The sequence below is a fragment of the Podarcis vaucheri genome (genome assembly GCF_965113315.1).
Source record: "Podarcis vaucheri genome assembly, chromosome: 12".
Lineage (NCBI taxonomy): Eukaryota > Metazoa > Chordata > Lepidosauria > Squamata > Lacertidae > Podarcis > Podarcis vaucheri.
This window is the reverse complement of record NC_138750.1, coordinates 22,970,748-22,997,230: the sequence shown is the minus strand read 5'-3', so window position 1 is coordinate 22,997,230 and position 26,483 is coordinate 22,970,748. Positions and strand designations below refer to the sequence as shown.

The 26,483-nt window shown below is 43.9% G+C and overlaps 2 protein-coding genes across 7 annotated transcripts in view; one reads left to right on the top strand and one right to left on the bottom strand.

Annotated features, from left to right (window-relative positions):
- The window catches only part of LOC309515563 (uncharacterized protein), a 36,088-nt gene that overhangs the window by 4,259 nt on the left and 5,346 nt on the right, over nucleotides 1-26,483 (top strand). The window contains exons 2-3 of one of the 2 annotated variants that reach the window (XR_014212499.1): nucleotides 6,672-6,763; nucleotides 18,966-19,346. Coding sequence is in view for 1 of the 2 variants with exons in the window: in XM_082193581.1 (XP_082049707.1) it covers nucleotides 6,672-6,763 (92 nt within the window). In the remaining variant the exon portion in view is untranslated. Of the gene's footprint in view, nucleotides 1-6,671; nucleotides 6,764-18,965; nucleotides 19,347-26,483 lie in introns of those variants that run through there. The other variant, XM_082193581.1, reaches the window with a different exon arrangement.
- Nucleotides 24,792-26,483, bottom strand: part of THRB (thyroid hormone receptor beta) — a 191,586-nt gene continuing 189,894 nt past the window's right edge. For all 5 annotated transcript variants that reach the window (XM_082193525.1, XM_082193527.1, XM_082193524.1 and 2 more), the window contains 2 exons: nucleotides 25,964-26,222; nucleotides 24,792-25,067 (listed from right to left, as the gene is read on the bottom strand). In XM_082193525.1, the coding sequence (XP_082049651.1) occupies nucleotides 24,826-25,067; nucleotides 25,964-26,222 (501 nt within the window). In that variant the 3' untranslated portion in view covers nucleotides 24,792-24,825. The remainder of the gene's footprint in view (nucleotides 25,068-25,963; nucleotides 26,223-26,483) is intronic.

Below are 26,483 nucleotides of genomic sequence, written 5' to 3'. Positions count from 1 at the left end.
GGGGCCAGCGCTGTCCGGAGACACTTCCGGGTCACGTGGCCAGCGTGACATCGCTGCTCTGGCGAGCCTGCACCAGCGCAGCACACGGAAACGCCGTTTACCTTCCCGCTATAAAGCGGTACCTATTTATCTACTTGCACCCGGGGGTGCTTTCGAACTGCTAGGTTGGCAGGCGCTGGGACCGAGCAACGGGAGCGTACCCTGCCGCGGGGATTCGAACCGCCGACCTTTCGATCGGCAAGTCCTAGGCGCTGAGGCTTTTACCCACAGCGCCACCCGCGTCCCCCCCAAAAAATAATCAATAACCATATGCAAATGCTATGCAAATTATTTCAGAATTTGCATCTACACATGTAGATCATCATAAGCAGATTTTAATGCAAACTTATTTTGCCCTCTTTTCCTGTGATCCTTTTGGGAGGCTCATTTGCATACATGCAAATTGGCATTGTGTGAATGGGCACTCAGTCAAACGGTAAGAAACATAAAAGCAATTAGGGCTTTGAGATGACCCTCAGCTTCGGAGCAGAGGATGATGAACCAATGAATTTACAGAAATGTCAGGAAGAAGGAGAATGACATAACCAAAACGTATGCGGGGGGGGGGGATGGGACTCCTGAACATTACAGTGATAAAATAAGAAAATCATAGCCACAGAGATGAATAATGATCAAAGACTGAAGTGAAATCAAACTGCAGAGCAGAGGGAGCGAGAGAAAACAGCAGGGGTGACACAGAGGACAGAGGGGGGGGGCTATATCTTTCCAGACGAACACCCTGAATCAAAGTGAAATGTACAACTAATTCAATCCACCCAAGACGTTTCGGGGGCAGCTCAGATGCGGCGTCTCCTGCAAAGTTACTCCAGCTGCTCCACACACAATTCTTGCCAGGGAGTGAAACAAATTCTTGCTGGCTGGAAACATAGGGAAAATAACCCCCAAAGAGCCCTCCCACATCCATATATATCTGTATCTGTATCTGTATCTGTATCTGTATCTGTATCTGTATCTGTATCTGTATCTGTATCTGTATCTGTATCTGTATCTGTATCTGTATCTGTATATCTTTCTCTCTATATATATTTATGTAAAGGGACCCCTGACATTAGGTCTAGTCATGGCCGACGCTGCGGTTGGGGTGCTCATCTCGCTTTATTGGCCGAGGGAGCTGGCGTACTGCTTCCGGGTCATGTGGCCACCATGACTAAGCTGCTTCTGGCGAACCAGAGCAGTGCATGGAAATGCCGTTTACCTTCCCGCTGGAGTGGTACCTATTTATCTACTTGCACTTTGACGTACTTTCGAACTGCTAGGTTGGCAGGAGCAGGGACCGAGTAACGGGAGCTCACCCCGTTGCAGGGATTCGAACTGCCGACCTTCTGATCGGCAAGTCCTAGGCTCTGTGGTTTAACCCAGAGCATCACCCGTGTCCCATATATATATATTGCAGTAAATAAATAAAACCAAATGACTCAACCAAATGATATTTTAAGGAAGCAATTCTTATTGGGAAGTAAGCCCCATCAAGCACAGCACAGGGCTGGGGTACCTGGGGCTCCCCAGATGTTGTTGTACCCCAACTCCCATCATTCCTGACCATAGTTTATGCTGCTAGTGTATGCTTGTGAAACGTGGACCACTTATAAACACCATCTCCAACTCTTCGAAAGATTCCATCAATGAAAAAATTTACACACCACCTCGGAAGACAGGCAAACTAATGCCAGTGTACTGGAAGAAGCAAAGATCACCAGTGTGGAAGCGATGATTCTTCAACATCAACTTTGTTGGACTGGTCATGTTGTGCAGATGCCTGATGATCGTCTTCCAAAGCAACTACTCTATTCCGAACTTAAAAATGGAAAGCGTAATGCTTTCAACAAAAGAGAATTAAAGACTCTCTCAAGGCAAATCTTTAAAAATATAGTATAAACACCAACAACTGGGAAACACTGGCTTGCGAGCGCTCCAATTGGAGAACAGCCTTTACCAAAGGTGTCATGGACTTTGACGATGCTCGAACTCAGGATGAAAGGGAGAAACAAGCTAAAAGGAAGGCACGTTTGGCAAACCTTTCCCGTGATCAATTCCTGTCTGGAAACCTATGGTATGTCCCCACTGTAGAAGGAAGTGTGGATCCAGAATTGGCCCCCACAGTCACATATGGACTCACTTTTAAAACTGTGTTTATGGAAGACAATCTTGGCTATGAGTGATCGCCAAAGAAGGAAGATTCTGCCAGCAATGGCAACATCTGCAAGGCTGTAGCTCTGCCATCCCTGCAGCAGGACCTACTTCTGACTAAATATGGAAGAGATGGTACTGTCAGTAATCATTACTTTTCTGGCTCTGCCTGCATGAACCAGATCCCTCCCCATTGACACCATCATTCATTACCCGGTGACTACAAGAAAACAAATAAGGCTGAATTAATCCATTTCCAGATGAAACTCATGGCCTGTTAGCCTTGGATCTGTTCTCTTATCTGGGGCAGGCCAAATAAGATGTTCCTTAATGCTACATAGCCTTGGCTGAGCACAAAATGGAAGACCGATAGGCTTGGAGCGGGTGGTCCTTGTGTCTGAAAGGACGGCAAATGCTTGTTGTTTTTTTCTAAGTAGTCCAGATCTAGTTGCTGTTTGCGCCCCTAAAAAGTGCTTTCTGAGAAACTGATTTCATTCAGAGAAGAAAAGATTGTTGCAAATTGAGTCTGCGTTGCCCCAAAGTGTTTCCACTGAGAAACAAATTTTTATTTTTATTTTTATTTTATTTTTATACCCCGCTGGGTTTCCTCAGCCAATCTGGGCGGCTTCCAACAAAATATTATGCACTATATATTTAAAGAAGTATCACACCCCTTTAAACAATCATGGCTTTCCCTCAAAGTATCCTGGGAGCTGTAGTTTGCAATAATAATGATGATGATGATGTATTATTTATACCCTGTCCATTTGCCTGGTTTCCTGAGCCGCTCTGGGTGGCTCCCAATAAAACACCAAACATTAAAACTTTTCAAATACAGGGCTGCCTTCGAATGTCTTCTAAAAGTCAGATAGTGGTTTATTTCCTTGACATCTGATGGGAGGGTGTTCCACAGGGTGGGCGCCACTACCAAGAAGGCCCTCTGCCTGGTTCCCTGTAACCTCATTTCTCACAGTTGAGGGAACTGCCAGAAGGCTCTCGGAGCTGGACCTCAGTGTCCGGGCTGAACAATGGGGGTTTGTGTCCACTGCTGCCCAACAATGATGTGGGTGGGTGCACACCAAGACCGCAATCCCCACCTCCTGCTTCGTTCACCTGGAATGTGTGCAGGAAGGAAAAAAGCATGGATAATTGAATCAAGGGAGGATCTCCAAACAGGTTTCAAGTAACCACAGCCACCTTTGTGGACAGTATTATCTAGAATCAATCCAGATGGAAAGCAGCATGTTGCAAACAATTCTGGATTGAGGAAAAGCTACATTCTTGTGCTGCAAACAGCTTAGTATGGACACAATCAGAGAACCATTGTTTATTTTATTTTTTTAAATACTTTTATTCGATTTTACATTTGCATTCATATGTAAATCATAATCATATACAAATAGGATTCTCTGAATCCCTAGATTTCCCTCCACCCCTCCATGGGTTCCATAGTTATTCTTTTTCCAACTGCATCGTATAATGTTCTCCATATTTCCTTCAAACTGAATTGTTATCATAGTTTTTGTTACATTGTAGGTGTTAAAATCCTGTCAGTGTTTTTAATTGTTTATAGTATTTTTCTAAATAGCTTATAAATTTTCCCCATTCTTTGTTAAATTTATTGTCTTCTTGGTTTCTGATCTTCCCAGTCATTTTTGCCATTTCGGCATAGTCCATCATCTTTGTTAACCATTCCTCTGGGCCAGAAGTATCCTTGCAGTTGTTGTTGCATGCATAGTCTTTTCTGCTCCTTTGGTATTTCTGGACCTAAAATTCCTAATTAAAAAGCTTCTGTTTTCCCCCACAAAAGTTATTTTAAACCTCCCCCCCAACTCATTATAAATCATTTTCCAATGTACTTTCATTATCTTGCATGTCCACCACATATGGTAGAATGTGCCCTGTTCAGAGAATCATTGTTTAAGTTCGCTGTGCAAATATTTGTCATATCTTGACACAGAAGGGCATTTTTTTTTAATCGTGGCAGCTAGTGCTACCATTTGATGTGCTAGCTCGACGGCTTGTGCACATAGTGGCTTGCACATGTTGTTGTTGTTTAGTCGTTTAGTGACTCTTTGTGACTCCCTGGACCAGAGCACACCAGGCACTCCTGTCTTCCACTGCCTCCTGCAGTTTGGTCAAACTCATGTTAGTAGCTTCGAGAACACTGTCCAACCATCTCGCCCTCTGTTGTCCCCTTCTCCTTGTGCCCTCAATCCTTCCCGACATCAGGGTCTTTTCTAGGGAGTCCTCTCTTCTCATGAGGTGTCCAAAGTATTGGAGCCTCAGCTTCAGGATCTGTCCTTCCAGTGAGCACTCAGGGCTGATTTCCTTAAGAATGGATAGGTTTGATCTTCTTGCAGTCCATGGGACTCTCAAGAGTCTCCTCCCTCTATTTTGCAGTGTGCTTGGAGGTCACTATGCCACCCAACACATGAGTGCTCGGAAGGGTTGGGGCTAGCTGGTAGAATCATGCCACACAGACCCCTGGCATAGCTAGGAATATCTGCACAGAGCCGAAGCAGTTACTTCTCAATGTGCACATTCAGGACATGTGGGTAAGCAGTCATCTGCTGCATCTGGTGAGGATTGTAACAGATTGCCACAGCTGAAAAATAGCTGATGGCTCAGGGGAGGGTAGAATGCAGACAACTTCCCACAACACTGGACTCGCACCTCTGTAAGTTGCCACTCGGTAAATGGCGTCTATGTGACATAAACGTGTTTGAGAACAGCTGTTTCTCACAGCGAGATTCAGAGCCATTAAATCTGCAATCCTAGACACATTTGCCTGGGAGTAAGTCGCATTGCACTCAGTAGGGCTTACTTTTGAGTCGACACATCAAAGAATGCGCTGCAAGACTGGTGTTCTAAACGAATTTACTCTACACCCCACTGAAGATGATGGGACTTACAGTACATTGGAGTCAATGGGCAACAGCTTGTACTGTGAGTCTTGCGACATTCCTCTCCCCCGTTACACGCAGCTTTTGTCAATTTAGTTTTCCTCTTGACACAAAAAAATTATTGCTCACATGATGACAATATAGTCCAATTGTTATTACCTCTGAGGAAAAAATCACCGCTGTTGTTATTTTTTAATAATGGTTATTACCTGACAAAATAATAGCAATGCCATTTCCCCAACGGCAGTGTAATTGTGGCAAATGGTTTTTAAGGAAGCTCACGATGAATGACTGAGAGCCCATCTAAGAGAGTGGAACAAAAGACTCTTTAAAGTACAAAGTAGGTGGGTTTGAAGATTGCCATAGGTAAATATAATATTAATAAGCATTAGGGAAGGCATAAGAATGCAGAAATACCCCAATGCCAATCTGCAAATCAATAACTCGCCCACACTTTGGTTCCGATGCCCAATTCTAGTTGCCCCAAGTGACAAGGTCTGGAAAAGGCACAGTCATTTCCAATACAAAAGGGACCCAATCCGGAAACCCAGAATGCATGCTATTGTGTAGGACACAGATTTTCAACCTTTTTGGGTCCATGGCTCCCTTGACCAACTATATTCTTCCTGCAGCACCCCTGTGGGGCTCAGGAGCCCAGTTCTGTCACCCCTTTTTGAACCCCTGTGGGGCTCAGGAGCCAGCAGCCCCTCACCCCTTTTTGAATACCCTCCCTTGTGTCCCCTCAGCCTCCTCTCCTTGGGAGACCTCTGGGCAGGCCCCCTGGTCTCCGAGCTTCCCCTCTGCCCCAAAGAGAGGTGCCTCCCCGCACTGCCCTACAGGGGCCTGGGAAGCATCCCCATGCCAGCCCCAGAGGCGCCATTCCCCTGGGGAGCTTGTAGCCGAGGCTGCTGCAACAAACAGTTGTGTAAGCCTTTGGGGGGCAGAGACATGAGAAGGTATCAGAGGAATGGAGGGAAGGAAAGAGGGACAGAGGCCAATGTTGCCTGCGGCACTCCTGAGCATCATTCGAGACACCCCAGGGTGCCATGGCACCCTGGTTGAAAACCAGTGGTGTAGGAAGATCTCCCCTTTGACAGTCCTATGACAGTCGATGAGGGGGAAAGCACAGGAAAACTTTGGACCAAGTTTACTGGCATTAATTGTACTACCAGTGTGTTGTCATGGTTAAGAGCAGTAGACTCATAATCTGGTGAACCGGGTTCGCGTCTCCGCTCCTCCACATGCAGCTGCTGGGTGACCTTGGGCTAGTCACACTTCTTTGAAGTCTCTCAGCCCCACTCACCTCACAGAGTGTTTGTTGTGGGGGAGGAAGGGAAAAGGAGATTGTGAGCCGCTTTGAGACTCCCTAGGGTAGTGATAAAGCGGGATATCAAATCCAAACTCTTCTTCTACCATCTTCAGATTGTTTACTGGTTGCATGTCCCATGCGTTGGTCTTTCCATGATTTTTGCCCTGAAGCAATGTCAGACGAAATGGCCTAGAATTGAGCTCAGTGGTGGAGAGAAGAAGAACACACAGCATGAGATAAAAATGTTTCCCACATTGTTCTCTCTCCAGATACATCTATAATGGACCCAACACACTCCAACTGTTCCTGTTTATCACCTTGGCTGGAAAATATCACTTTCTCTTGTCGATGGATCCTTCAGGTAATTGAATAACGCTGAATCAATATTTGTTTCATGCACACTCACATGTTTGTGTGGTTATAAATGGAGAAAAATTCTTCCCAGACTTTTTTCTTGCTCAAGAAACAACAAAAACAGCAAAAACAACTATACCACCACCACCATCACCACAACCACCACCACAACAACAACTATACTGCCCTATAGCCACAGGTCTCAGGGCAGTTCACAGGATAAAATTACGATATAAAAACACGTTGAGAAGATTAATTTGGCATTTGGTTTTAATCAGCTTTGTCATATTGCCTGGAGAAGCTTTTTTTCCCAAATCCATGTACAGTGGTACCTCAGCTTTCGAACGTAATCCATTTTGGAAGACTGTTAGACTTCCAAAACATTTGACAACTTGGGCACAATGTGCAGTAGGCAAATTCAACTCAGAAAATTGAGAAATGCATCTCAGAAGCTGTTCAACTTCCAAGGCACGTTCGAAAACAGAAGCATTTACTTCCGGGTTTTCGGCATTTGAAAACCAAAACGTTCAGCTTCTGAGACGTTTAACAGCCGAGGTACCACTGTAATTTAATATGCACACTAGAGAACAGAAGCCTTATATCTGCTTCAGATCTCACAGAAAGAGCGCTAGGTCATGTGCAGGATAGAGTCCATGGTTCAACCACTGTGCACTTCTGCCCCCTATTGCTTTCTTGGAGGCTCCATCCATCACATACATAACCCATAGAAATCACTATAACCCGATTGCCTTTGATCAGAACGTAATGATGTTGTTAAAATATTGCTTTGAAACCACATGGAAATGTGGCAGCTGAAGCCCCTTCAGATGTGGTGATAGGGAAAATATGGTGGATGCTTCAGGCAGCAGACACTGGAGTGTGTGGAAGGGCAGCGGCAGCAGTCCCTTCTGAGTTAACTTCAGGCATTCTCTGTCGGATAACAGGACAACCCCAAGCAGTTGTAGAGTCCCATGGATTGTGTGAGCAGCTTCAAGGAACGAAACCTGTAGCCCCTCTGTTGAAATTAGAGTGTGTCCAGTGCTGCTTTTCGGGGGTGGGTGGGATGCAGGGGCACACATACTCCTAAACCAGGCATGGCCAAACTTGGCCCTCCAGCTGTTTTGGGACTACAACTCCCATCATCCCTAGCTAACAGGACCTGTGGTCAGAGATGATGGGAATTGTAGTCCCAAAAGAGCTGGAGGGCCAAGTTTGGCTATGCCTGCCCTAAACATTTTATGAATCTAACGGTAGAAGAAACCAAAAATTTTAAAATTCGTAGTTTCTTCTATAGCACGATGAAATGTCAGTTCCGTTGCTACCCCTGATGGCGGCCTCATTTCTCATCATGTGGTTTCCTGAGTCTCAGACGGAAACGAGTGTTTAATGTGTGAAGTAGGAGTTGGAATCTAGCACGGTGATTGGTCAGTTTTGTTGTATTTACTGTATTTATTTTCCCCGATTTGAACTATAAAATGGTGATTTTCTTGAATCAAAATGAGAGTACCCCCTAAACATTTTTTAGAGGGGTGGAAAGCACTGAGTGCGGCTATTTGCCAGGAATTTCCCAAAGAAGGTTCTAGAATTGCTTTGAAGCAAGGCAAAAACAGTTAATTGAGACCTTTGGCACCCCAGTCAACATGGCCAATGGTTAGAGATGACGGAATTTGTAGAGCAGCAACTTCTAGAAGGCTAATGATGCTCCTGCCTTGATCTAGAGCAAATTGCTCATAAACTCTCACAACTATTCCAAAATAAGCATTGCTTTATTTGAATTAAAAGGTAAAGGACCCCTGGATGATTAAGTCCAGTCAAAGGCAACTATGGGTTTGTGGCGCTCATCTCGCTTTCAGACCTTGGGAGCCGGTGTTTGTCCACAGACAGCTTTCCGGGTCATGTGGCCAGCATGACTAAACCGCTTCTGGCACAAAGGGACACCGTGACTGAAACCAGAGTGTACGGAAACGCCGTTTACTTGAATTAAGACACTTGATGGTTTCCATTAGCCATAAGAACACCTATATGTTTTATTTGTTCAACTGAGGCCGAGTACAGTACTTTTCGGAGGATCAGACCTTGAACACTTTTGTCTTACCTGATGCATTTCTGAAAAATTATTGGTGATGTGAGTAAAGCACCATTTTTGAGTGCTTTCGGACACATTTGGAAACCACTTTGCCTGAAAGTGTGTTGATGGATGTGCTTTGGAGGGTTTATCTTGTTTTAGTCAAGTGGCATTTTTGCTAGATGACTGCTTCCAGTCTGTTTCATAGCAGCCTTTAGACTTGACCCAGCTTGTTATGCGTCAGTCAAGGTCCAGGCCTCAACCAGACAAATATTCAGTCTCCAGTTGCTCCTCAGCTCAGTGGATACCCTCTGTAATTTTCATTCAATGACTATAATTTGTGCGCTAGAGAAAACCTACATATCTCCAAACTATTTCTGTAATGAACTTGAGCATTTTATGGTGATGGTCAAGAATAACACACAGATATTTTGAAAGCCTGTTTGGAGAGCTTTCTTGCAGTAATCAGTAAGAATCTTTGCTCTTTTTATAGGACAGAAAAATTGTTGTGTTGTTGTTTTTTTAAATACTGTAGTTTATTAAACCTTCAGCAGCTGAAGAAATGTGGTGAACTATAAGGAAAACAACCAAGTTAGAAAAGGGGGCAGGAACTTGTATTAGAAAGTTGTGCAACTAAAATTTTATGTGCTGTTACACATTTTATGTGTTATACATTATTTGGATTCTTCTTTTCCATTCTAAAAAAATGCACCATTCTGCCATCTTGGAAAGGCCATAATTTGTTTTTTTAACATCCAAATAGCACTACATAGTGACAGCACTACAAAACAATATATTATATTAATGAAAAGCTGCAAACATTAATACTGTATATGTTCTCTTCTTTATTCTCTTTTAGATAGACAAGGGTATTTGCCATAATTTTCTATGTAAATTGAGGAGGGGTTTTGTTATTTATTTATTATTTCTGTTTTTTTGTTTTTTATTAGTATTATGTTATGACAATATGTAGCAAAAACATTATATATCAAATATCTTATGTAAAAAGAAAGCAAAACAAGTGAAATATATATGAAAAGGAGTGAGGGACAGCATAACAAAACCTCCAGATTGCCATGAATAAATTAACAGGAAAAATATCACCATTTATTTTGTCATTCCAGAAATGCGAAAACAAGTTTGTTTTCAGGATTATTAAATATTGTGTTTCTCTCATATGCAAGTTTTATCATTAAGATAGTTTTCCTTAACCAATCAGTTATAGTAGGGGATCTTCATTTTTGTCCAATATATATGGTGATCATTTTGCATGGGGGTTCTGTTTCTGCCCCCCCCCCCCAAAAAAAAGTTGATGGAGCTTGCGTAAGCCTGCTGCAACTGAACTGGTTATGTTCCCTTAAATCCACTTCTGATGTGAATTGCAATTTACGTTTTCGAGCAGTTCTATTGCATAAGCAAGGAAGGAGATGCATTTTGGATCTGGCTGAGGTTTCTCGAAGGCGCTCGAAGCCGCTAAATGCTTAATTCAGCTTTGCAGATCTCGCTGCGTCCTAGACTGTATTACTTTTCAACTTCCAGCTGACTTTGTTAGCCTTGTCCTTGCGCACGGAAGGAACCTCGCTGTCGTGCTCTGATATAGTGTGAGCTCAGAAAATGCTTGTAACAACTGGCGGGCCTCCAGAGCTGTTAATGCGTTTGGCTGTGCTACCTGCTGTGTTTTCGGAAAGTGGGGGAACAGTAAAATGAGGTTACGAAGCACATCCTTTTGCAAACAGCCGGGAAATAGTACTGGCCGAGTGGTTAGGTCACATAGTAGAATCTTTGAAGGCTGTGCGTTCCAACTGTTAATTGGTTCCAAACAGCCCTAATCTATACAGTGAAAATGAGACACATGGATTGGTCTGGCTGCTGAATAGGATCCTAGCCGCATAGTTTTTATTATTTTAAAGTGGGGGTGTCAACATAAATAATAGAAGTCAGAATGCCTTACAGGCAGGTGGTTCTGCAGAGGAATCAGTTTGGACCTGCATTTATGCATTTTGATGAAGACGGTGCTGCCGCTGAGAGATGTGTTTTGTTGTTCCAGAGCACTGCTTCACCCCTTCCCTGCAGCAGTTGGGTTTTATTGTATTTATTATGAATGCAGTGGGCAATACTGGTCTTCTGGCAGCTTATAGTGTAGCCTTATGAGGCTTTGCCCCCGGGTGGGAAAAATATTGCGCCCGGGAAAGGAAGTGGGAGCCAACAGACACTCAAGGAATAGTTTCGGAGAAAAGGCTTTATTTCTACCATCCATGAACTGGTAGAAGGAGCAAGTGTGATAGTTCACAAAAAGCATGCACGGGTTCACAGTCATGTGCACAGAGCATATATTCCCCTTCCAGTTCCCTCCCCCTTTCTCCTCCTCCTTCCAGAGTCGTGCCCATGAGTTCCTCTGAGCATGAACAGAAAGCTGTCTTGGGACTATTGTGGACTCTCGGCACCCTTCCCAGGAAAGGGGAGGGAGAGCAGTTCAGCATGTCCAAGAAGTTGCAACTAGAATGAGATAAGATTCAGTTCTCAGGCCTGCTTTGAACAGAGCCTATTCATTAGCTTTTTGAAGCCTTCTCGTGCTGATAAAAGAATAACATTTTGCCTATGTACCAGCATCTTGTGAGAATCCACAGAAAAGCTATAGCTGTGGATTTTTAGAAGACAAAAGGAATTTTGGACAGTTTTGAGGCCTGGTGTGATTACTGAGTGCGGGGGGGGGGTGACTTCGGGCCTAGGTGGGGTCACCTGTCCTCACCTTCCTTCAATAGTAGTTTAGTAGTAGTAGTACAGTGGTGCCCCGCAAGACAAACGCCTTGTGAGATGAAAAACTCGCAAGACGAAAGGTTTTGTCGAGTTGCTTCGCAAGACGAATTTTCCTATGGGCTTGCTTCGCAAAACGAAGCTTGCCCCTGCACCCCGGACCTCTTTTGAAGCAAGGGGCGGCGGGGAGAAGATCGCTTCTCCCTGTTGCCAGCCCCGCAATCTCCGGGGACAGAGGGGAAGGCGTGCGCGCGTCTTCCCCTCTGTCCCCGGACCCCTTTTGAACCAAGGGGCGGCAACGGGGAGAAGCGATCTTCTCCCCTCCGCCCATTGCTTCAAAAGAGGGGACAGAGGGGAAGGCGTGCGCGCGCCTTCCCCTCTGTCCCCGGACCCCTTTTGAACCAAGGGGCGGCAACGGGGAGAAGCGATTCTCCCCGCTGCCCCTTCCCTTGCTTTAAAACAGGTCCGGGGACAGAGGGGAAGGCCTGCGGCGCTTCCCCTCTGTCCCCGGACGGTCTCCATAGGAACACATTGATTTATTTTCAATGCATTCCTATGGGAAACCGTGCTTCGCAAGATGAAAAACTCGCAAGAAGAAAAAACTTGCAGAACGAATTATTTTCGTCTTGCGAGGCACCACTGTAGTAGTAGTAATAGTAGTAGTAGTAGTAGTAGTAGTAGTAATAATAATAATAATAATAATAATAATAATAATACTCCACCCATCAGACTGGGTTGCCCCAGCTACTCTGGGCGGCTTCCAACAAACAACAACAACAAATTACTTGTACCCCGCCCATCTGGCCGGGCCTCCCCAGCCACTCTCAGTGGCTTCCAAGAGAATATTAAAAACACAATAAAAGATCAAACATTAAAAACTTCCCTAAACAAGGCTGCCTTCAGATGTCTTCTAAAAGTCAGATAGTTGTTTATTTCCTTGACATCTGATGGGTGTTCCACAGGGCGGGTGCCACTACCAAGAAGGCCCTCTGCCTGGTTCCCTGTAACCTCACTTCTCGCAGTGAGGGAACCGCCAGAAGGCCCTCGGAGCTGGACCTCAGTGTAATAAAACATGAAACATTAAAAACATCCCTAAAAGTTGTATAGTATCAGGACTGCATAGTCTTTCTTCTGATTCCTCAGAGCCTGATACTGTTTTTTTTCACATATACACACTATGTATGCTATGCTTACTTTATACTGGGCTGTACCTTAGTTGTAATGAGTGGTGGGCGTGGGTGGGGGAGCTTGCAGAAGACAATAGGGCTGGCCACTTCCTCCCACGATAATTCTAGCACTGATTGGCAGGCCTATTTGTATTAGTTGAAATACTTTGTAGAGATTGTGGGAGTTCAGGCTAATGGCAAGAATGCCCAGGCCGCTTAGTGTGACTTCAATAACATTAGTCCTCCTTGAGTGCTAATTTCTGTTTCAAAGTGCACAAAAGAAATGTTAAAACGTTGCCCACGAGAGATCAAACTGATTATGTCAATACGTAATCTGCTAAACAGCCCCTATGTATATTTTTAACTTAGAAGATTGGGAGAACATATCAAACGGAAGCCATTAAATGTGTCCTGAAATACAGAAAATGGCAATAAAATTTCTAGAAAATATTTGCTGCTTTGTACATGTGAAAAGGATCTAGGGGGCTTAGTAGACCACACGCTTAACACGAGTCAATAGTGTGATGCAGCAGCAAAAAACCCCCAACCTAATGCTATTCTAGGAGGCATAGACAGAAGTACAGTGGTGCTTTGGGTTACATACGCTGCAGGTTACAGACTCCGCTAACCCAGAAATAGTACCTCGGGTTAAGAATTTTGCTTCAGGATGAGAACAGAAATCGTCGTCTGGCGGCGCGGCGGCAGCAGGAGGCCCCATTAGCTAAAGTGGTGCTTCAGGTTAAGAACAGTTTCAGGTTAAGTACGGACCTCTGAAACGAATTAAGTACCATATGTTCTGGCATACAAGACGACTTTTTATCCCTGGAAAATCACCCCAAAAGTCGGGGGTTGTTTTATATGCCGGGTATACGTATTGGGAAGGAGAGGGAGCCAGTGAGCAGAGGCGCCCCTTCTGCCATCGCTCTTCCTCCCTCCCCACAGAAGGGGACACAAAAAGTCCTTCCGAACGTGGGGCTCGCCTGCCCACCCGCTAAACGCCTCGCCTCGGGATGCTGCTGCTGCGATGGAAGAGGCAGCGGAGGGGTGCGCGTTCTGCCCCTGGCGGCGCTCAAACTCTATAACTCTATAACTCTAAAATTGAAACAGCAAATTTTGAGGGTCGTCTTATACGCCCAGCCGCCTAATATGCCAGAATCTACGGTACTTAACTCAAGGTACCACTGTATAATGTCTCTATTCTGCTTTGGTCAGACCACTCCTGGAATACTGTGTCCAATTCTGGGCACCACAATTTAAGAAAGATTTTGACAAGAATGTGTGCAGAAGAGGGCAACCAAGATGATCAAGGGTCTGGAAACCAAGCCTTATGAGGAACAGTTGAGGGAACTGGGTATATTTAACCTGGATAGGACAGTGAGAGGAAATAGGATAGCCACCTTCAGATATCTAAAAGGTTGCCCCATGGAAGATGGAGCAAGCTTGTTTACTCCTGCTCTGGAGTGTAAGACCTGAACCAACTTTTTCTGCCCATGGTGCTTCTGAAATTATATTATGTATCGCCACATATTCCAGTCACTTGTAAACAGAAGCAAAAAATGTAGTTGCCCCTTTTTCTTGGGAACCTCCCTCTTCCTCAAAAAAATTGTGCGCTTTTGTGAGTCTCCCTGAGAATTTTTCCAAAAATGCCCTCCCACTTTGGTGGCCTGAGGAAGTGAGAGAAGACCTCCTTTGCCCAGCCCTTGTTATAATAACAGTGTGGGATTCACACACACACACACACATGCATTTTTTAAAAAAATATTGTGCCTCAAGGCTCGAGAGAGTTCCCAACCTTGGGACAAGCCTTTTTCCAAGGTGTGAGAAACTGGCGCAGGCTGAAGCAACCTTCTTTAGCTTGCTCACCAATTACCCTGAGCACAGGTGCATGTGCCTGTGTGAAAGAAGGTACACTTGTTGACGTGTGCAGCTCAGCTGGTGTGTATGCAAACTGTCCACTAACTGAAGGCTGCACGTGAATCCAAGTGCAAGAGTACAGCTCCACTATTTGTGCAGCTCAACATAGCAGGAGCTGGTGTTTGTCCACAGACAACTTTCCGGGTCATCTGGCCAGCATGACTAAGCCGCCACGGAACACCGTGACTGAAACCAGAGCAGCGCACGGAAATGCCGTTTACCTTCCCGCCACAGCGGTACCTATTTATCTACTTGCAGTGGTATGCTTTCGAACTGCTAGGTTGGCAGGAGCTGGGACAGAGCAATGGGAGCTCACTCCGTCGTGGGGATTCAAACCACCGACCTTCCGATCGGCAAGCCCAAGAGGCTCAGTGGTTTGGTCCCCGGCCCCACCTGAATGGTGCAGCAAGACATTTAAAAGAATGATGCAGCAGGGAGCGTTGCACCATTTGGGTTTCCATCCAGGCAGCATCACATTGGTGCTGGTAAGAGATGCTTAAAAGTCCTCAAGCACTCCAACAAGCTGATTTTAAACTCCTTAAAGAAGAAACGGAGACGCCAACCACTGATCAGTTATAAGATTTTTTCTTTTTAGAATTCAAGCTTACACAGTAATCTATGCCCACTATAGTCATAATTACATATTAATATCTGCATACAAAAGCTATGTAAAAATTATATTCTTCCCCCAAATATACAAATTTTCTCTTCAGATAGTTTAAAACATTTGTGATCACATATTTTAATATAGCTTAGGCTGAAAAAATATTACCCATCTAGCATATCACTTAACACTGTTTGGAAAACAGAACAGAACAGAACAGAACAAAACATTTTTTTTTAATAATAAAAAAAATCCTATTCCAGAATTCTCTGTCTTTCAAATAAATTCATGTAACTTCAAACAGCCTCAGGGCATGACTCCAAAACACAGAAAGGGCAACTCTAAAACCCCCCAGAATCTTTCCTAATTTTATTTTGTAAAGAATATAGTATTATATTGGGGGGGGGGTGAAGCCATTTTGAGGAATTTTAAAATTAAGAACATAAAGAAACAAGAGGGGAAATTACTCATTCATGCCCTGATATGATCTTATCCAACACTAGTGTAATTAAATAAAGTGTCTTTTTAATGTTTAACATTGTGCTCAGTAATTTACATCAATTCAATCCACACCGCGATGTAGATTTACATTTGATTGTCTTGTGCATAAATAAGGGTTCGCTTTTAAAAGTTAGGTAAACTGTGCAAATAGACAGTCACAAACAGCTTATTACTTGCACAATATTGCTTTTGAAGGCGACATCGTTGAATGTGGATCAATACACACAAGCAATGCAGACTCTCTTTGCATTTGCTAACATTTATACAACACAGTAAAAACTTTGTGAGAAAAGGCCATACCTTTTTTGTCATTGTGATTTTTTAAATTTTATTTTTTTAAAAAGCAACATTATTTTTGTTTTTAAAATAAATGTGCTCGCTTTGTTTTAAATATTTTACGTGGAAAATAAACCTCTACCGCTCTAGGATATCGTGTCTCTATAAAAATTTATATAAGGGTCATATCGTAGTAGTATCAAAAGGGAGTATCTGATAAATCTAGTTATTTGAATAAAGTTACAATAATAACAGGACAAACCAAAACTTCTCGCATAGGTCTTTGCTGTCTCCAGAGTTGCAAAAAGGCAGGCGAAGAAAACTTGCTTGTTAACGTAGCGCATCTCAGGGCACAGTGTCCTTGCAATGTTTTGTCTCCCAAACCTCTCAACGACCGTGCGAGGCAAGGGGCAATTTGGAATATAAGGCTGAGAGACAAGTGACTTGCCCAAGGTCACCCAGTAGGTCCTTAGCAGAGCGGGAAAATGTTGGTGAACCAAACAGTCTAAAATTCTTATCACCTAGGTGAGGGACCGAGAAACTTCAGCCTTTCGCTTGTGGATGGACTCCAGCTCCCATCGTTCTGGACTGTGCTCTCTGAGGCTACTGGGAGCTGGAGTCCATGAACATCAGGAAAGCCAGAGATTCCCCAGCCCTGACCTAGAACAAACTGACTTTTTCAAACAAAGCAAAAAATGGATGCGTCTTCCCTGGTTTTGATTCTCATTGCTGACAGTGGGGGAAAGGGTTAGCCTTGCAAGCTATTTCTGAAAACCATAAGACTGGTTGGTTTTGCTTATGATTTATGCAGCGATTAGAAATCCGTATGACACCTACAAGTTAAAGAGTTCCATAGCATAAAGATAACATCACTAGCAATGACACGCTCCTCTTGCAGTCAGTAGCTTTGTCCAGGCAGATTCCGGAAGAGTAATCTTCCTTCCAATCCCGTTTTGATTTTGCTTCTCCTTTTCTGTGCTCCGCTCTGCGATGGAGTGATTATTTAGCACAAAGATAAAATCACAAATGTCCAATGTCTAAATTCCGACATCTGTATTTTGGCACAGTGTTGTTACTTTTAAGAAACTGCTATCTCACCATATAAATACATTGTCAAGAAATTACAGAACTCAGTTGCAACACAAACCCATTGCAGCTTAAACATCTGTTTGTTTAGAGCAAGAAATAGTAAAGATGACACTTTTTTTTTAATAAGGAGTTTTTTTTCATATAGAGAACACTCCACTTGCTACTATACCTAGAGCAGAAAGCAAAATTGAGAGCCATGTGGCACTGTCAACAAGCAGAAATAAACGCTGTGCAGTGTAAAAAATCATCTTTGTTGTGTTCTGCCAAAAGGCTCAACCCACACAGAAAAAAATACTGGGTGTAGGATTTGCCACTATGAGTAGTCGGTTCTGAAATCTACCCAAGACGCTGGCCATGATTTGACAAAACCTTATAGTTTACCAACCTTGGCAGGACTGAGGACTATGTTCATTTTTAAAAAAAAAAAAAATACCCCACACATATTTAAACAAACTAAGGACTCAAACATAGGTCCCAATTCTGCTCTCTCTCCCTGGTGTAAATGAACAGTGAAATCGCTGAAAAAGCCTGTGGAGCTACAAATGTAAAAAACCGGAGTGACTGAAATAAGGATTTAACACCCTTACATTTTGCTAGACCGTCTCCGAAGTACAAAATGGCTATCGAGTTGTGATTGATGACTTGATGGTAACTTAAGTGAATTGGGCTGCACTTACCCATTGAATTAAGTAGGACTTACTTCTGAGTAGACATGCTTAGAGTTGCAGCCTTAAGTGTCTCTGAAGCATAGTGTGCATTGCTAACCAACTACCACTTAACGTTTTTGTCTAAAAGGTGCTTTAGAATACTGAGTAACAAAGAACTAGTGACCTATGATGTTGGACAGTAGTCCTAAAGTGCCATCTGCAGCTCTGTGCCTCCCGTTCTCATCCTATATGGGAAATGCTCCATATGAACAGAGGGATTCCTTGTTGCAAATGGCGGAAAGGGTGTTCCTCTGCCCTTAGAAAACAATGGGAAAGTTGTGGAGCTGGACGTGCAATGGGGCCAGTTGGCTGGGCTGGAAGGCTTCTTCTCTCTGGCAGAAGATGCTTTTCCTTTACTGCAAAGGAACCTTTGGGCACATCCCTCCAGAGTGTGATGACTATTTTGTTTGGAGAAAGTATTAAAAGTCAGATTGGGACTTTGGGCCAGAGTAGGTGAGCCTCAGTGCTTTTCTCCCTAAAAAAATGTTCAGCGGTACTCTCATTTTGACTCAAGAAAATCACCATTTTATAGTTCAAATTGGGAAAAATAAATACAGTAAATGGACAAAAGTACAAAGGTTCACAAAATGTTTAGGGGTATGCGTACCCCCAGGAAAAAAGCACTGGTGAGCCCGATAAATTGATCTTTCAGGCTGTAAGCCTATACCCACTTGACATGAGAGCAGGGGCCATCAAACTGAATGGGACTTGCTGGCGAGTAAACAGGCATATGATTTCAGCATTAATTTATTGGTGGGCTGGGAGGGGCTGGAAGGCAGAAAATGTGAGCAGGGTCATGTTTTACCCAGCACCCTGACCTAAACTGGCTACCCACAAGCCGCTGCTTGCACCATTATGGAAAATGCGCATACTGTACAGAAAACCTCGGTTGTCGAACGTATTCCATTCTGGAATCTTGTTTGGCTTCCGAAACGTTCAACAACAGAGGCGTGGCTTCCGATTGGCTGCAAGAGCTTATTGCACTCAAGCGGGAGCCGCGTCGGATGTTTGGCTTCCAAAAAAAGTTCAAAAACCAGAACACACACTTCTGAGTTTTCGACATCCGGGAGCTGAAACGTATGATAACGGAGGTGTTTGACTGTCCTAATATATTTTCCCTTATTGCCCACTAGGACCAAGAGGGTGAAAGGCAGGAAGCCAGCAGTAGGCAGAGCAAAAGCTAATGACAGGTGGAGCTAACTAATTTTGGTTTTGTCCCCATCCTCCTCCCTGCTGACTCTCCCTACAAGGCAGAGGTGGACTTGTAGGAGCCTAAGGTGGAGGAAGCAAGTAGCCGAGACCAGCCCCTGGACCGGTTGTAAGACAGAAGACATGAGGTCTTCTTGGAGGAACTGAGATTGATGGGGCAGCCGTCCCATTTGGTAATGGAGCAGCCTCCATGGCTAATGGCTCAAGCAAGAACTGGGAAGTGGGATTTTGATCAAGAAAATGCCAAATGGTTCTCATCTTATTACCCTGGGGCTACTTTTAAAAGATGTGAAGGGAGACAGTTGTCTTTTCCATCTCCGCCAAGCTAAGCAGTTGGCTCCTTACCTCTCTCGCCCTGACCTAGCCACTGTGATCCACGCGACGGTCACCTCCAGACTGGATTATTGTAACTCGCTCTACGTGGGGCTGCCCTTGAGACTGACCCAGAAACTCCAGCGGGTGCAGAATGCTGCAGCGAGACTCCTTACGAGGTCTTCGCTGCGAGATCACATTCACCCGGTGCTATACCAGCTGCACTGGCTCCCGGTGGAGTACAGGATCAGGTTTAAGGTGCTGGTTTTAACCTTTAAAGCCCTATATGGCCTAGGACCCTCGTACCTACGGGACCGCCTCTCCTGGTATGCCCCACAGAGAAACCTACGGTCTTCAAATAAAAACATCTTGAAGGTCCCAGGCCACAGAGAAGTTAGGCTGGCCTCAACTAGAGCCAGGGCTTTTTCGGCTGTGGCTCCGATCTGGTGGAACACTCTGTCACAAGAGACCAGGGCCCTGTGGGACTTGACATCCTTCCGCAGGGCCTGCAAGACAGAGCTGTTCCACCAGGCCTTTGGCCAGGGCACAGCCTGACTCCCTCCCTCGGCAATCTTCGCAGAGCTCTGGCCCAATGGTTGCTAGTGGCTTGAATTAATTAATTTTTATAATGAATGATTTTAGAATGTTGTTTATGTTGTACTTTTGTACTGTTTTATTGTTGTTAGCCGCCCTGAGCCCGGCTTCGGCCGGGGAGGGCGGGATATAAATAAAATTTATTATTATTATTATTATTATTATTATTATTATTATTATTATTATTATTATTTGTGTGTCTGGGGCACTGAAGCCTTTCAAGAAAAACAGCTCTTGACTAAATGGCTTTAAGGATGCACCCAGACCCAACATGCTTGCCGTATTTCATTTCACGTTACTCATTTGTTCCCTATTAATCCAGTTTTAAAATTTACATGTTTCCTCCGCATGCAGTGTTCTCTGAATTGGGGACCCGAGTCTTTGAAGTTTATATTAAGCAATGCTGAATTCAGATGATTATGCCACACATTCCCCACATGCGCTTGATGATATGTGCTGAGAAATGGGAAGAAACAGGGAAACTTCCAAGACAGGACTGTGAAGTGCCTGCATTTCTGGTATCATCAACTGCCCAGTTTAGCATCTGCTAAAAGAATTCGGCAAGGCCAAGGAGGAGTTGGGGCATCATAATGGAAATTCAGCATAAATGCTTGATTCTGTAGGGTTAGGGAAGGTACAAGTCCTCCTTCTATACTGTGCATGGCCAAACTTGGCCCTCCAGATGTTTTAGGACTACAATTCCCATCATCCCTGACCACCGGTCCTGTTACCTAGGGATCCCAAAACATCTGGAGGGCCAAGTTTGGCCATGCCTGATGTACTAATCATGGGTGGTTTTCTGCTTTACTAACAGTGCAATGCTATACATGTCTACTCAAAAGTAAGTCCTATTGCATTCAGTGGGGCTTACTCCAGGTAACTGGGCACAGGATTGCAGCCTGAGGTTATGTTTTGTATAAAATAGGCCAGGAAAGGTTTACAGACCATGGGAGGCAATAACCATGAGGAAGGTATCAGCAGCCCACGGTCTGGAGGACACCTTAAGTACTGCTCACCCACATCTATTTCCATAGGCCTTGCAAGCAAGATGGATGTTTGTGTAGACTGAACTGCAGTACTTTCAAACTCCACTAATCTCCTTATTAAGTAAGCTGACGAGGGCCAGTTCCAACTTGCGATGTATTTGCCTGTAATATTTGTAAAGCAGGTATTTGACAAGACACATTTATCTGGGCAGATGGTTGATCTATTTTGAATTTGTTCATCTTTTGGAGAAAAAAATTCCCTGAGTTGATCCAATTGAATTTTTGGATAAGCATTTTCAAACGATTTAAGCTGGTGAAAGAGACCAGGTGAAGCTTACTTTGAAACTTTGCATATTCTTATGCTATCAGAAGCTTATGAAACAAAAGGCATCACAAAAGCTCGCAATTGTCTCTTTTATGGCAACAACCGTCTCTCTGGAGACAGGTGATATTAGGTTCTGTAGACGTATCTGGCACCCGAGAGAATATTATGCAACCTCTTGGATGCCTCATTCATGAATTGATCTATGTTAACACTTTTCACTATGGATGTGGGTTATTACTCTTGCAGTAATAACTTTTGTAATGACTTCTGTTTTGCAGCAGTTAAAAAACAAAGGGAATAAACGTGATGCCTTTGTTTCTTCTGTGACTGTTTAGGAGCCTCTCATTCTCCACCCCACCCCCAAATTCATATAGACTGTGAAAAATATATACGGCATGTTTAGCCATTTACTAACATGGATCACAACCTAACCTAAGTCATTGAAATCAGTGAGTTTAAGCACACCTAACTCTGTATTGGATTGCGGGGCCATGGACTTGATTAATGTCCACCATGTGATGACACAGTTTGGTGCATGAGCACTCAAAAGACTTCCTTTGCTAATGGAATGAAGCATGGCTGATAAGAACTCTACCGTTCTCGTTTTGTCCACAGTGAAAGTCTTCCTGAGTACAGAATTTTTCCAGAGTATACAATGGTGCTCTGGGTCTAGACTTCTAGCGATTGTTCTGGGCCGACACGGCCTCCCAAGGGTTTGTGGAATTGTCGTCTTCTTCTTGCAACAGAAGACGTAACACATGCCGCTTCTGGAACTAATGTTGATTGCCAAAGCAGTTTGCTATGTGGCATGGGAACTTGTTGTTTCAGAAGTGCAGGCACTAAGCCCCTGCTGGCTGCGGCACGGACTAGATTCACGTTTCCTGGGGACCTTGCCCCGGGTTACAGTCACTATGAGAGTGATTGTAGACAGGCAGTGAAAGGGTCTATCGCTTTTGTTACTTACTGATATGTGAATGCACAGGGTAGGATGGAAGGATTCAAAAAGCGTACTTTGAGAATAAGCTGAACTGGGAAATGAAAAGAAAAGGGGGGGGGGAGGGAAGGGCCTACCTGGTGCATCATATAAAAAATGAGAGCAATTCACAGCAAATAAGTTAGGTGTTCCATGAACTGCATATCTAGCCTGCTTAAATATCACCATCAGAACAGCTCCACGTGCACTGATTCTTGATTAACAGAATACAGCAGCAGGGTAGCTTGTCCTGCACAGTTTGTTACTAATATATCAGAGGGAAAGAATTGTTTTCAGGGAAGGGGGAGAAAAAAAGGAAAATCAAGTCTAAAATGCAACCCATTATCTTAACTAGGGAAAAGGATGAAGTATAAAGGGCTTGGTTGGCGTAACTTTTAAAGCTGTTTTCCCTTTATGGTCAGTTTTATACAGATTTCTATAAAAGGAGAGACAGTCATTTCAAATACTCTGTGGTCACATCTATACCACACATTAAAAGCACACGGCTTTCCCCAAAGGATCCTGGAAGTGTAATTTACCTCTCACAGAGCTGCAATTCCTAGCACACTTAACAAACTACAGTTCCCAGGATTCTTCAGAGGAAGCCATGTGGATTAAATACATGGTGTGGATGTGACCTGTGAATTTAGCCCACCCCTGCAAATGATTTTTGAATCTGGGTCTCGGAAAAGCATTCAGACAACCCCTTTTCACCTCAAGATTCCGCCCACAATGTCAAGAAGGCCACTAGGAATGGATAGGAAGTCTCTACTGTGATTGTGGGAATGGTCATTAAATTGCTGGAATGAAGTTGTAGAGTCTTAATTACAAATACAACAAATGCATTTGTACTTTAGGGCTATGTCGATTTCTCTTGCCTATGTTTCCGGGAGTAGCCAACATGGTCCCTTCTAGATGTCATGGACTCCAGCTCCCATCATTCCTGACCAGTGGCCATGTTTGCTGGGGCTGATGAGAGTTGTGATCCACAACAGCTGGATGCCACCATGTGGGCTGCTCCTGATTTATATGCTTGAGTTTTCAGAGAAATTCTGACTCTTCCTTTAAATTCTCCCTATCCAGAGTCACAGAAGTCATCAGACATGCAGAAAGTGCCCGCACACACTCAGAAATGCCTTATTCAAATTTTGTGTGTGCCTATGGGCTTTCTGCATCTATAGAAATTAGTGAGGTAGCCCTTGCAGCAGGGATGGAGAAGCTGTGCCCTCCATTTGCTGCTGGGTGCCAACTCCTAGCAGCTCCGGCCACCATGGCCAAGGGTCTTCTGGAGGACCACCACAAGTTCCCCATCCTCAATTTACAGGGGGATATTTTTGGTGTGCCTATCAGAGTTCCTGCACTCATAAGAAATGAATTGATCGCACCCCAAAATTATCGCGTTTCTCCCGCTCCTCCCCAAAAGCCTGGATGATTAATACAGTCGTACTTTGGTTGTCGAACAGAATCCGTTCCGGAAGTCCATTCGACTTCCAAAAATGTTTGAAAACCAAGGCACGGCTTCCGATTATAATATAATAATAATAATTTATTATTTATACCCCGCCCATCTGGGGTATAAATTGGCTGCAGGAGCTTCCTGCACTCAATCGGAAGCCGCAGAAGCCCTGTCGGACGTTCAGGTTCCAAAGAACGTTTGCAAACCGGAACACTCACTTCCGGGTTTGCGGTGTTCAGGAGCCAAAACTAAGCTGTTCGAAAACCAAGGTACGACTATGTAGCAATTTCCCCTATTTAGCAATATGAAGTCAAATTTGTTTTAGAAGACTTGGGGCAATGTAGGTTCCAAATGTCAGTTCTTATTCTAGTAGGTGTGACTTTCGTTCACACATCCCAATAAAATATGGAAAATAGGAACAAACGAAGGACTTTCCGCACTTTTTGGAGCACTGACCTATTAGGTGTTTTTTTTAAAAAGGATTTTAAAATACAAAAGGTTTTATTTATTTACTTGTAAGATACGCATTCTGATCTCAAAGCAATGATGGCAATTATGGAAGTCTTTGGCTAAATTAAGATGCACTCTCTTAAGAACTACTAAAAACCATGGTTGCAATCAGGTGAAAGTTAGGCATGGTTAAGTCCTATCGATTTCAGCTGGTACTTAGGTGAGCCTAACACTTTCTAGATTGTAGCAAATACCTCGTGTCCTGAAAGTGAGATAATACTGTACAAAATATGGCAGAATTAAAAAATATAAAGATCTGAGTATCTATTTGTTTCCCTACTAGTTCAGCTTATTTCCCCACCTCTCTCCAAGCAGTGATGAGTGTGAGCTTATGAGCACCTGAATGCTGGTGAATGAAACGGATTCATTTGTATTTCCAATGTCAAACTTTCAAAGGATTCACATCAAAAGGACACACACACACACACAAATGCAATTGTCACAAGTACCCGCATTAAAGGGAGATCATCAATCGTGCCTATCAAAAATAATCCTCCAAACAAAAAACAAGGTGGAACAAAATGGAAATGGACAAAAAAAAAGAGAGAGAGAGAAAATACTAGGCAATGGAATGAAATGACAGACACCCAGTAGTGCTATAGGATTTTCGAGAACCTCTCCAGTCTTTTTAATCCTCAAAAACTTCCAGGAACAAAGGGGGAAAGAGTTCTGTTGGGCATTCCACCTTCATGTGCAGGAAGCGGCTAGCATGACAGGCGCCAATCATTCGTAGGTCCGTCACTTTCATCAGCAGTTTTGGCCAAAAGTGTGCAATGTGATGCTTTCTGTAATTAATGTAGTGTTCAAATGCCAGGAGGAAGCCCTCTTGGCACTTTTCTATTCTCTCGACGCTGACAAGACCCGGACGATCTGCATAATTTAGACGAAAGGCACAAGTTATTTCCTTACATCCACCCAGGACTACTTAAACAAGTACCTTCTGCAGAGCTCAGTCAAATTTTAAGGAATTGATACTGCTCAGTGGCAGGTTCCCACAGTATTTCCCAATGCAAGTCAAGCCTGACACAGCTTCCCTGAGGCTTCAGAGAACCAGAGTAAGGTAGTGGGTTGTCTCTTGGGCAAAACATAGGGCTAGAACATGGGAGCAGTTGCCAACTGAGAATTTTACCTTATATGTTTTGGTAAAACAATACAGTGGTACTTTGGTTTTCGAACGTAATCCGTTCCGGAAGACTGTTTGAATTCTGAAATGTTCAAAAACAGCCGACGGTTAGGCCTCCAGAGCTTGCACTCAGCAGAAGCTGTGTGGCATGTTTGACTTCCAAGACATGTTAGAAAATGGAAGTATTTACTTCTGGGTTTATGGCGTCCAAAACTCGAAATGTTCGACTTCTGAGACGTTCGAAAACCAAGGTACCACTGTATATGTGCACACTAGGCTTAATTTTGCTCTCCCCATATTTATTTCCCTAGAGAAGTACCGTATTTTTCACTCTATAAGACGCACCAGACCATAAAACGCACCTAGTTTTTGGAGGAGGAAAATAAGAAAAAAAATATTCTGAATCCCAGAAGCCAGAACAGCAAGAGGGATCACTGCGCAGCGAAAGCAGCAATTCCTCTTGCTGTTTCTGGCTTCTGGGATAGCTGCGCAGCCTGCATTTGCTCCATAAGACTCACACACATTTTCTCTTACTTTTTAGGAGGGAAAAAGTGAGTCTTATAGAGCAAAAAGTACGGTACTCTAGGAAGCCAGTGTGGTGTAGTGGCCAGAGTGTAAATTACTAAACTATTTTCATACTCACCTGAAGACATCAGCAGTACCGCCTGTAGGAGAGCGACTTCCGTGTCATCTAGGTTGAATGATGACAATGACATGCCCAGGTCAAAAATGGCATCTGATACAACTCCAAGACCCCCATTTTTCAGCTGGCCCCTGGTCACCGCCATCTCCCCATTCAGGGTCAAAGTCTCGCTCTCGGGGTCATAGCGAACTGCTGCTCTGAGGGACATAATCTCCATGCAACAACCTTTCAGAAGGATGATCTGGTCTTCACATGGCAGCTGCAGAGAATGGCAAGTGAGAATCAGTTTTCCTGCACTTAAGTGAAAGGCTAAACGCTAAAAAGTAAAATAAATATTGGCACCACCCCTGTATGCAGTTTCCTTTCATTCCTTCCCTTTATCACTTCCTTTGAAGTGATCACTAAAACCTGCCGAGAGAGTATTCTTAATAATGTCATCCACATGCCGCCTTCAAAGAAGTCGTTGTCATTTTTCACCCTTCACTGAGACTTGGGGATTACTGGAGAGTCAAGATGGGAT